General features: G+C 41.4%; 1 protein-coding gene across 1 annotated transcript in view; it reads right to left on the bottom strand.

The window, feature by feature from the left end:
* Window positions 1-13040, bottom strand: part of LOC123761099 (forkhead box protein L2) — a 154277-nt gene that overhangs the window by 29164 nt on the left and 112073 nt on the right. Inside the window, exons 6-7 of the mRNA XM_069339460.1 lie at window positions 5079-5256; window positions 4485-4626 (exon numbers count right to left, since the gene is read on the bottom strand). Of these exons, the coding sequence (XP_069195561.1) occupies window positions 4485-4626; window positions 5079-5256 (320 nt within the window). The remainder of the gene's footprint in view (window positions 1-4484; window positions 4627-5078; window positions 5257-13040) is intronic.

A 13040-nucleotide genomic window follows, 5' to 3' on the forward strand; every position in this document is an offset into this window, starting at 1 on the left:
TGAAAGACAAGGAAGACAAGAAGCAAATAAGGCCTTACAAAAGAATAAAAAAGATAGAGGAAACGAAAATAGCGAGAAAGGTCAAGCTCGGGTCAGAGAGATAGAGAATGTCAAAGGTCAGCTCCGAAGACGATGTGGAGAAGTCACAGAAACGCCACAGAAGTAACATAATACAAATACCACCGAAGACAAGAAACAAGAAGATGAATAATGAAAAGGGAACATATTAAAAACAATAATAACTGCAATCAACTTTGATGATAAACAGCTCCTAAACGACACATTTATGATCGGGGTCCTCTGTGCTGGAGTGTACTTGCAAGTGTATACTGGAGCTCCCAAACATATCTAAATATATATACTTTGTGAGAATATACTTTGCCCTCTCGGATATAAAGCTTAATTTATAAGCTATGCAAAATCATTGCAGGTTGCAAGGAAATATTAGTAACATTCGCCCCACGTGTCGCGAGCGATTTGGTCCTGGGTTCGAGTCCTAGGTAGGGAGGATTGACTAGGCACTAATCGTTAACTGTTCGCCTCTTCACCCAGCAGTAATTGGGTACCCAGTTGTTAATCGATTGACAGTCGTATTCCAGAGAAAACTAGTGGATAAGGCTTACCATGAGCTAATGGATGAGAAAGCTCTCAGCCTGTTAACAAGAGTCCAAAGTCGGCTGTTCCTATATCCACCTGTGTACGAAAATAGTGCCTAGATCAATCTTGAACTCTAAGGTGGAGTTAGATCCCTTTTGGTGGGTGACAAAGTAAACCTTGACATCCGAGGTGGACATGAGGCCTTCCTGAGGACGACAAGGTCAACCTTGAACTCCGAGGTGGAGATCAAGCCTCCCTGAGGACGTCAAGGTTCACATTGAGCACCGTGCTGGAGTTTCCAAACAAGGGGGGCGCTTGTTGCTGGAGATTTGACATTTCACCACATCACTTCTCCGTAACTTTGCTCACACCACAGTTTTTGTTTTAAAAACAAAGGTTTAAGCTGTACCCCCTTTAAGAAACCTATATATTCCCCCCTCTTATGTATATAGGCCACCGATTGTATGTTGCTGTTCATCCTAGTTGTATAAAGATCCCGGAATTTGAAAAGCGAGGTTAGCATTGAGGCATCTTGTTGAAACCGGGTCTGAGCTCAGCATATTCTGCCTTTGTATCTCATAACACAAGCGCTGGTACGCTGCGCCCCGGTATAAGCACCGTGCGAACACGATAACACAATGTTTTAACACTCAACAACCCATTGCACGCCAACTTAATATTTTTGCTGCTCTCGTAAAGTCGCCTGGGCGCGAGTTGCTTAGTATAAATCTTAGGCAAGCACATTGAAAACACAACACAATGTGTTTATAATATCTTGGGTGTAAGGTTAAATTTAATAACGAATATTTAGTAGATGGTGAAAAACGGGATTTGAACTTATTATTTCCTGAAGCATAGTCTGTGGTGTCTTCCAAAATGTTCTTGTTAGCCCTCTTCTCACCGGAGTATAACTGCAGCATTTTGTATTTGAATATATATATATATATATATATATATATATATATATATATATATATATATATATATATATATATATATATATATATTATATATATATATATATATATATATATATATATATATATATATATATATATATATATATATATATATATATATGTGTATATCACGAAAATAAACACGTGATTAAGAATGTGACAATGTCAGACCACGGAGGAAAAATGAAACAGGAAATTTCCTTAAGTACTTTCGTATATTAAATACATCTTCAGAAGGTCAAATACATCTTCACCTTCTGAAGATGTATTTAATATACGAAAGTACTTAAGGAAATTTCCTGTTTCATTTTTCCTCCGTGGTCTGACATTGTCATATATATATATATATATATATATATATATATATATATATATATATATATATATATATATATATATATATATATATAACTGAAAACTCACACCCCAGAAGTGACTCGAACCCATACTCCCAGAAGCAACGCAACTGGTATATACAAGACGCCTTAATCCACTTGAGCATTACGACCGGACATAATAGTCAAGTGGATTAAGGCGTCTTGTACATACCAGTTGCGTTGCTTCTGGGAGTATGGGTTCGAGTCACTTCTGAGGTGTGAGTTTTCAGTTGCATATTGTCCTGGGGACCATTCAGGCTTGTTCGCATATATATATATATATATATATATATATATATATATTGGTAGCAGTCTTTCTTGTAAACATATGTTGTTGAATATGACCGAAAAGGTAAGATTGATAATTCTAACACGAATTTTCTCAATATTTCTTATGTTTTTCTTCACTGTCTTCCCTTATTACCACCGACAGTGAAGAAAAACATAAGAAATATTGAGAAAATTCGTGTTAGAATTATTAATCTTACCTTGTCGGTCATATTTAACAATATATATATATATATATATATATATATATATATATATATATATATATATATATATATATATATATATATATATGTCGTACCTAGTAGCCAGAACTCACTTTTTGGCCTACTATTCAAGGCCCGATTTGCCTAATAAGCCAAGTTTTCCTGAATTAATATATTTTTTCTAATTTTTTTCTTATGAAATGATAAAGCTACCCATTTCATTATGTATGAGGTAAATTTTTTTTTATTGGAGTTAAAATTAACGTAGATATATGACCGAACCTAACCAACCCTACCTAACCTAACCAAACCTATCTTCATAGGTTAGGTTTGGTTAGGTAGCCGAAAAAGTTAGGTTAGGTTAGGTTAGGTAGGTTAGGTAGTCGAAAAACAATTAATTCATGAAAACTTGGCTTACTAGGCAAATTTGGCCTTGCATAGTAGGCTGAGAAGTGAGTTCTGGCTACTAGGTACGACATATATATATATATATATATATATATATATATATATATATATATATATATGTATATATATATATATATATATATATATATATATATATATATATATATATATATATATATATATAATGTGTGTGTGTCAAAGATTCGAACTCGTGACCTCACTATCGTGAGTTGGTCACTCAGCCCACTCGACCAGCTCCATAGGAAAAGCAAAACTTTAAGAATAAAACAATTCAGCCGAGGCTCCTATCCATGTTGTGTCCACTTGCTGAGGTCACTCTCAGCTTGGGATATTTTTACCATACGTTTTACATCCCCAGTTAACTATATCGTGCTCTAAATGTTACCGAGAACACCATCTGAGTCTGAGCAGGTGGGTACAGGATTAGACACCTTCTAATTCCTGTTTGCATAGCTCATGGTAAGCCTTACCGTGCTAGTTTTCCCTGGAACACGAGCCACCAATCAACTTACAACCAGGTTCCCTATTGCTGCTGGGTGAACAAGGGCCGCTAGTTGAGGATTGGCGTCTAGTCAATTCTCCCGTGTCAAGGCTCGAACCCAGATTAACTCTGTCGTGAGTCGCGGGGCGAATGTGCTTTCGCTATACCCCCAGGGTATTCGGGGGGGGGGGTATCAACAATGATTATTGAACACGTCAGTGGGTACTTGGAGCTAGCCTGGTGAACACGACACATCTGTTTTATCTCTGATTATTGATACCCACTTTGTTTACGCCTCTGGCACCTGTGTGTATACTTCTACTACATCTCACCATCAAGAATGTCACTCAAGAATAACCTAAGACAACAGTCGCAGGCTCTGGCATGCTGGGAACTCATGGGTCAACTCCTCCATTCATCTTCTTAATACTGATAATTATCAGTAACATTAATACTGTAATATTGACGTTTTCTATGCATCGGCTTCGATGGGTATGGTGGGATGCTTAGGTTCGTACGTTTAGGCAAAACAGTTGATTTTTTTTAGGAGAGGCAATTGGAGAGAACGGCGTGTGTGGGAAGGGAAGAATGTTATAGTGTTTACGTGAAGCACAACACGTAAATCCCGCAGCAAGTTTAGCACTAAACGCCGTTCTCTGGTGGCAGAACACGACGCCTAATGTACATAAGATCATAGGATCAGATACTTCGGGGGGGGGGGGGGGGGGGAGGGGGGGGACCAACCCGAAGAACAATAGTATCTGCCAGAGAACACCATAACAAATGACCACAAAACTCACCTCCAGAACATATTAAGTGCAACACAAGCACCAAAATAAAATACGAGTATCGAAAACACAAAACACTTAAGACTACCTTCAGAGCTTAACACAGCACACGCTGGTAACAGGATTTAAATACACCATTCCCAGTCTAGAAAAAGAGAAAATGACCATCACTGTGCATGAGATTACTGGTCCAACAAAGAGGAGCAGACCTTGATCACACAATAAACGAGGCATCAGAACGCAAGACTGAACACTATGTAAATAAATAAATAACCCAAAACACACATAAGACATGAAAGTGATAACGTTTAACGTCCGTTCTGGACTCTTATCAAGTGGTAACTGAAGGCGGTACTCACGGAGAGGGCGGGAAGAAAGCCCTGGAGGTGAGCCCAAGGTAGTCAGGATAGGTGTAGGCGTGGCGGTACATGTTGTTAGGTCGCTTCATCCTCCGACGACGCTTGTAGTTCCCGTGCTCGAACATATCCTCGTGCTGCGGGTCTGTGGGCGGCAGAGATCCTCACATTAGTCAGGAGCTCTCAGTCACTATCACCTCCTGGCCAGAGCGCTCTGGCCATTGTGGTTTTTGATAATGCCTCCTTCTCACTCATGAGTGCTAGTGTTTGTCTTGCACTATTTGAAAGACAGGGTTTACCTTTTACGCTATGGCAGGAAGTGGCCACCTTCGACCCAGTGGCAGCTTGCACTAACCTTCCATTCAAATGAAGCAATACCTATCTTCCACTCTAGCAAATTGCATCTACCTTCAACTCATCTACTGTCACACCTTACCATTTGTAGATAGACGTAACCTACTTACTGACGGCATAACCTAACCACTCACTGACGGCATAACCTAACCACTCACTGACGGCATAACCTAACCACTCACTGACGGCATAACACTAATTGAATCAAAGAAACCGTGCGACTCACTGATCCAAAGAACCTACCTAGCGTCCAGTAATTTCCTTTGCCACCGCCTCCGCCTCCCTCTCTGGGGATCTTGACGAAGCACTCGTTCAGGCTCAGGTTGTGTCTGATGGAGTTCTTCCAGCCCTGCTTCTCCTTGGCGTTCTGCTGGGCGTAGAAGGGAAACTTGGTGGCGATCCACTGGTAGATTTCACTCAGCTGCAAAAGGGAGCCATCGAGATCATGTCTAATCAGTTTTCACTGTGGAAATAGAGCGTCTGTATGGAGGTCATTGCTTCCATACAGCAATGTTATATTGCGAGAGCTTCGCAACATGGATTTAAAAACAAAAATGTCTCTCAGTGAAATTTTCGCATAATGGTATTTGCATATCGTATTACTGCATACAATTAAACACGTTTTGGACGTTTCATTCTCCCATTACATTTACAACTTTCACCTGTAAGAGGCTTTCTGTTTAATATTTTCTAACGAAAGAAAAGTTGTTATATTTGTTTAGCATGTGAGAACTTTCTCATAACTGTCGAACTCGATTGTATTTAAACTTCGATTTGTATTCCCTCGTTTTACTACCACCTGCAGCCCCTCTGTTTTGCAACCACCTGCAGCCCCTCGTTTTATTACCACCTGCAGCCCCTCTGTTTTATTTCCACCTGCAGCCCCTCTGTTTTACTACCACCTGCAGCCCCTCGTTTTATTACCACCTGCAGCCCCTCTGTTTTGCAACCACCTGCAGCCCCTCGTTTTATTACCACCTGCAGCCCCTCGTTTTATTACCACCTGCAGCCCCTCTGTTTTATTTCCACCTGCAGCCCCTCGTTTTATTACCACCTGCAGCCCCTCTGTTTTATTACCACCTGCAGCCCCTCTGTTTTACTACCACCTGCAGCCCCTCGTTTTACTACCACCTGCAGCCCCTCTGTTTTACTACCACCTGCAGCCCCCTCGTTTTATTACCGCCTGCAGCCCCTCTGTTTTACTACCACCTGCAGCCCCTCGTTTTATTACCACCTGCAGCCCCTCGTTTTATTACCACCTGCAGCCCCTCTGTTTTATTGCCACCTGCAGCCCCTCTGTTTTATTACCACCTGCAGCCCCTCTGTTTTACTACCACCTGCAGCCCCCTCGTTTTATTACCGCCTGCAGCCCCTCTGTTTTACTACCACCTGCAGCCCCTCGTTTTATTACCACCTGCAGCCCCTCGTTTTATTACCGCCTGCAGCCCCTCTGTTTTACTACCACCTGCAGCCCCTCGTTTTATTACCACCCGCAGCCCCTCTGTTTTACTACCACCTGCAGCCCCTCGTTTTATTACCACCTGCAGCCCCTCTGTTTTACTACCACCTGCAGCCCCTCTGTTTTACTACCACCTGCAGCCCCTCTGTTTTACTACCACCTGCAGCCCCTCGTTTTATTACCACCTGCAGCCCCTCTGTTTTACTACCACCTGCAGCCCCTCTGTTTTACTACCACCTGCAGCCCCTCTGTTTTACTACCACCTGCAGCCCCTCGTTTTATTACCGCCTGCAGCCCCTCGTTTTATTACCACCTGCAGCCCCTCTGTTTTACTACCACCTGCAGCCCCTCGTTTTATTACCACCTGCAGCCCCTCTGTTTTATTACCACCTACAGCCCCTCGTTTTATTACCACCCGCAGCCCCTCGTTTTACTACCACCTGCAGCCCCCTCGTTTTACTACCACCTACAGCCCCTCGTTTTATTACCACCCGCAGCCCCTCGTTTTATTACCACCTGCAGCCCCTCGTTTTATTACCGCCTGCAGCCCCTCGTTTTATTACCACCTGCAGCCCCTCGTTTTATTACCACCCGCAGCCCCTCGTTTTATTACCACCTGCAGCCCCTCGTTTTATTACCACCTGCAGCCCCTCGTTTTATTACCACCTGCAGCCCCTCGTTTTATTACCGCCTGCAGCCCCTCGTTTTATTACCACCTGCAGCCCCTCGTTTTATTACCACCCGCAGCCCCTCGTTTTATTACCACCTGCAGCCCCTCGTTTTATTACCACCTGCAGCCCCTCATTTTATTAGCACCCGCAGCCCCTCGTTTTACTACCACCTGCAGCCCCCTCGTTTTACTACCACCTGCAGCGCCTCGTTTTACTACCACCTGCAGCCCCTCGTTTTACTACCACCTGCAGCCCCCTCGTTTTACTACCACCTGCAGCCCCTCGTTTTATTACCACCTGCAGCCCCTCTGTTTTACTACCACCTGCAGCCCCTCTGTTTTACTACCACCTGCAGCCCCTCTGTTTTACTACCACCTGCAGCCCCTCTGTTTTACTACCACCTGCAGCCCCTCTGTTTTACTACCACCTGCAGCCCCTCTGTTTTACTACCACCTGCAGCCCCTCTGTTTTACTACCACCTGCAGCCCCTCTGTTTTACTACCACCTGCAGCCCCCTCGTTTATTACCGCCTGCAGGCCCTCTGTTTTACTACCACCTGCAGCCCCTCGTTTTATTACCACCTGCAGCCCCTCGTTTTACTACCACCTGCAGCCCCTCTGTTTTACTACCACCTGCAGCCCCTCGTTTTATTACCACCTGCAGCCCCTCGTTTTATTACCGCCTGCAGCCCCTCGTTTTATTACCACCTGCAGCCCCTCGTTTTATTACCGCCTGCAGCCCCTCTGTTTTATTACCATCTGCAGCCCCTCGTTTTACTACCACCTGCAGCCCCTCGTTTTATTACCACCCGCAGCCCCTCGTTTTACTACCACCTGCAGCCCCCTCGTTTTACTACCACCTGCAGCCCCCTCGTTTTACTACCACCTGCAGCCCCTCGTTTTACTAACACCTACAGCCCCCTCGTTTACTACCACCTACATCTTCATGGTTCAGTACTGATGCTGCTGACATCAGCCTTCTTTTAAACTTTGGGACATTCAAAAAGTTCTTTAAAAAACTTCTAAAAGTTTTCTTTCAAACATTTGTACTTTTTATAAGTTTGTTTCAAATTCTGAACCTCCTAAAAAAAAAACTTCAAACTTCAGGACTTGCTAAAAAAAATCTTATCTTTATGAGATGGGAATTCCATAATGGTGATGTATATTCTAGATGTATATTGTTGTGGCAAGAGGTGTGTATATTGTTCTGGAAATGTTCCTGTCAGGTGTTTGGTTTTAAAGGCCGTTCGAGTACTTGCCAATTTCTCACTGCCGAAGTTGTTGTGTTTGTTTCTCCTGTGTTAAAGCTGGTATGTTCCCAGCTTAATCTTTGGCTTTTTTAAATTCCTGTGTATCTGTGTGTGTGCGTGTGTTTACTATTTGAGTTTGAAGAAATGTGTGAATTTACTATGTGTGTGTGTGTTTACTACTTGTGCTTGAAGAAATGTGTAAATTTACTATTTGTGTTTGTGTGTGTATATGTGTGTGTGTGTGTGTGTGTGTGTGTATATATGTGTGTGTGTGTGTGTGTATATATGTGTGTGTGTGTGTGTGTGTGTGTGTGTGTGTGTGTGTGTGTGTGTGTGTGTGTGTGTGTGTGTGTGTGTGTGTGTATATATGTGTGTGTGTGTGTGTGTGTGTGTGTGTGTGTGTGTGTGTGTGTGTGTGTGTGTGTGTGCGCGTGTGTGTGTGTGTGTGTGTGTGTGTGCGTGTGCGCGTGTGTGTGTGCGTGTTTGTATGTGTGTGTGTGTGTGTGTTTGTGTACTCACCTAATAGTACTCACCTAATTGTGCTTGCAGGGGTTGAGCTTTGGCTCTTTGGTCCCGCCTCTCAACTGTCAATCAACTGGTGTACAGATTCCTGAGCCTACTGGGCTCTATCATATCTACATTTGAAACTGTGTATGGAGTCAGCCTCCACCACATCGCTTCATGTGTGTGCGAGCGTGCGTGTGCGTATGTGTATAATGACACTACAAAGAGGGAAAACATAGCACTCAACAAAACAAATATTCGACCTATATCCTCTAAATCTGACAAAACAAACAAACAAACGACATATCCTGCATTGCACAATGCAATTCATATTAAATGCTTGCAATAAATGCTGAAGTCATCTTTATCTATAGTTGAGAATTCCGACCCTCTTCGTAGCTGTCATCGGGTGCTTGAAGTTCACTCCAATACTCCACTTTAGATTCTTATGCTATCACTGTTTATTATTTTCGCTCTCTCTTACCATTCTCTTTCTCCCCCTTCATATTGCTTTTTATCTTCGTCGACCCTTACTCTACTGTTTTTGTAATATATATATATATATATATATATATATATATATATATATATATATATATATGTCGTACCTAGTAGCCAGAACTCACTTCTCAGCCTACTATTCAAGGCCCGATTTGCCTAATAAGCCAAGTTTTCCTGAATTAATATATTTACTATAATTTTTTTCTTATGAAATGATAAAGCTACCCTTTTCACTATGTATGAGGTCAATTTTTTTTTATTGGAGTTAAAATTAACGTAGATATATGACCGAACCTAACCAACCCTACCTAACCTAACCTAACCTATATATATAGGTAAGGTTAGGTTAGGTAGCCAAAAAAAGCTAGGTTAGGTTAGGTTAGGTAGGTTAGGTAGACGAAAAAACATTAATTCATGAAAACTTGGCTTATTAGCCAAATTGGGCCTTGCATAGTAGGCTGAGAAGTGAGTTCTGGCTACTAGGTACGACATATATATATATATATATATATATATATATATATATATATATATATATATATATATATATATATATATATATATATATATATATATATATATATATATAAGGGGTACCACCTCTGGTGCAAGTGTAGGGACCACTAGACTCGGAGAAGAAAATAAAGAGTACTCAGTGAAGACCTTGTGGATCCTCACTGAATACTTTGATATTTTCTTTTCCTACCATCCCTATTCTTTATGTATGTATGTATGTACGTATGTATGTGTATATATATATATATATATATATATATATATATATATATATATATATATATATATATTATTAAATATGACCGAAAAAGTAAGATTAATAATTCTAACACGAATTTTCTCAATCTTTCGTACATTTCTTTTCACTGTTGGAGGTAAATCAAAAATCAATTCTCCAAAATTCATTTTTATTTCTAGTCTGACGCGACACGAGCGCGTTTCGTAAAACTTATTACATTTTCAAAGACTTTAGTTTACAAATACACAACTGAATAGAACTTACGCATCTCCGATTTTATATCTACATTTGAGTGAGGTGGATGGGGTGAGGTGGCATTAATAGGGTATTAATTTCATCAACACAAGACAGAACAAGAGGTGGCATTAATAGGGTATTAATTTCATCAACACAAGACAGAACACGAAACAATGGGCATTGAATAGAAGTGTTTGTAGAAAGCCTATTGGTCCATATTTCTTGATGCTTCTATATTGGAGCGGAGTCTTGAGGTGGGTAGAATATAGTTGTGCATTAATTGGCTGTTGATTGCTGGTGTTGACTTCTTGATGTGTAGTGCCTCGCAAACGTCAAGCCGCCTGCTATCGCTGTATCTATCGATGATTTCTGTGTTGTTTACTAGGATTTCTCTGGCGATGGTTTGGTTGTGGGAAGAGATTATATGTTCCTTAATGGAGCCCTGTTGCTTATGCATCGTTAAACGCCTAGAAAGAGATGTTGTTGTCTTGCCTATATACTGGGTTTTTTGGAGCTTACAGTCCCCAAGAGGGCATTTGAAGGCATAGACGACGTTAGTCTCTTTTAAAGCGTTCTGTTTTGTGTCTGGAGAGTTTCTCATGAGTAGGCTGGCCGTTTTTCTGGTTTTATAGTAAATCGTCAGTTGTATCCTCTGATTTTTGTCTGTAGGGATAACGTTTCTATTAACAATATCTTTCAGGACCCTTTCCTCCGTTTTATGAGCTGTGGAAAAGAAGTTCCTGTAAAATAGTCTAATAGGGGGTATAGGTGTTGTGTTAGTTGTCTCTTCAGAGGTTGCATGGCGTTTCACTTTCCTTCTTATGATGTCTTCGACGAAACCATTGGAGAAGCCGTTGTTGACTAGGACCTGCCTTACCCTACAGAGTTCTTCGTCGACTTGCTTCCATTCTGAGCTGTGGCTGAGAGCACGGTCGACATATGCGTTAACAACACTCCTCTTGTACCTGTCTGGGCAGTCGCTGTTGGCATTTAGGCACATTCCTATGTTCGTTTCCTTAGTGTAGACTGCAGTGTGGAAACCTCCGCTCTTTTCCATGACTGTTACATCTAGAAAGGGCAGCTTCCCATCCTTTTCCATCTCGTAAGTGAAACGCAGCACGGAACTCTGCTCAAATGCCTCCTTCAGCTCCTGCAGATGTCTGACATCAGGTACCTGTGTAAAAATGTCGTCAACATACCTGCAGTATATGGCCGGTTTCAAGTTCATGTCGACTAAGACTTTTTGCTCGATGGTACCCATGTAGAAGTTTGCAAACAGGACACCTAGAGGAGAACCCATGGCGACCCCATCTACTTGCTTATACATATGCCCATCTGGGCTCAAGAAGGGTGCCTCTTTAGTACAAGCTTGGAGTAGTTTCCTCAGAATATTTTCTGGTATGTCGAGAGGAGTACAGGCTGGATCACGATACACTCTGTCGGCTATCATCCCGATTGTCTCGTCCACAGGTACGTTGGTAAACAGCGATTCTACGTCCAACGAGGCTCTTATCCCTGTGGCCCGTGTGCCCCGCAGTAAGTCAACAAATTCCTTTGGAGACTTCAGGCTGAAGGCGCAGGAAAAGAAACCAGAAAAACGGCCAGCCTACTCATGAGAAACTCTCCAGACACAAAACAGAACGCTTTAAAAGAGACTAACGTCGTCTATGCCTTCAAATGCCCTCTTGGGGACTGTAAGCTCCAAAAAACCCAGTATATAGGCAAGACAACAACATCTCTTTCTAGGCGTTTAACGATGCATAAGCAACAGGGCTCCATTAAGGAACATATAATCTCTTCCCACAACCAAACCATCGCCAGAGAAATCCTAGTAAACAACACAGAAATCATCGATAGATACAGCGATAGCAGGCGGCTTGACGTTTGCGAGGCACTACACATCAAGAAGTCAACACCAGCAATCAACAGCCAATTAATGCACAACTATATTCTACCCACCTCAAGACTCCGCTCCAATATAGAAGCATCAAGAAATATGGACCAATAAGCTTTCTACAAACACTTCTATTCAATACCCATTGTTTCGTGTTCTGTTTTGTATTGATGAAATTAATACCCTATTAATGCCACCTCTTGTTCTGTCTTGTGTTGATGAAATTAATACCCTATTAATGCCACCTCACCCCATCCACCTCACTCAAATGTAGATATAAAATCGGAGATGCGTAAGTTCTATTCAGTTGTGTATTTGTAAACTAAAGTCTTTGAAAATGTAATAAGTTTTACGAAACGCGCTCGTGTCGCGTCAGACTAGAAATAAAAATGAATTTTGGAGAATTGATTTTTGATTTACCTCCAACAGTGAAAAGAAATGTACGAAATTTTGAGAAAATTCGTGTTAGAATTATTAATCTTACTTTTTGGGTCATATTTAATAATATGACAGGAAAGGCTAACAGGAAAGACTGCTACCAAAATATACTAATATATATATATATATATATATATATATATATATATATATATATATATATATATATATATATATATATATATATATTTTTTTTTTTAAATATAGGGAAGGGAGTACCACCTCTGGCTGGAAGAAGGGGGACCCATAGCCTCGGAGGAAACCACACATAACGCATTGGAGGGAATGTAGGTCATTTCCTCTCTGGATCGCCACACTAAGGCGCTGAAAGGAGAAACTGGCGGCTCTAGGGTCTCTAGTTGTTTTAATTAGTTTGGAACCCAGCGCCTTCAAAAAAACTAGCAGCACTTTTACCCCAGGCACCTAGTGTCTCTGAGGCAATAGGGACAAAATTATAGTGGTGATCAAGATCCCTGAATTTATGTGACTTGGCTGCTT

This window comes from Procambarus clarkii, chromosome 41, assembly GCF_040958095.1.
Source record: "Procambarus clarkii isolate CNS0578487 chromosome 41, FALCON_Pclarkii_2.0, whole genome shotgun sequence".
Lineage (NCBI taxonomy): Eukaryota > Metazoa > Arthropoda > Malacostraca > Decapoda > Cambaridae > Procambarus > Procambarus clarkii.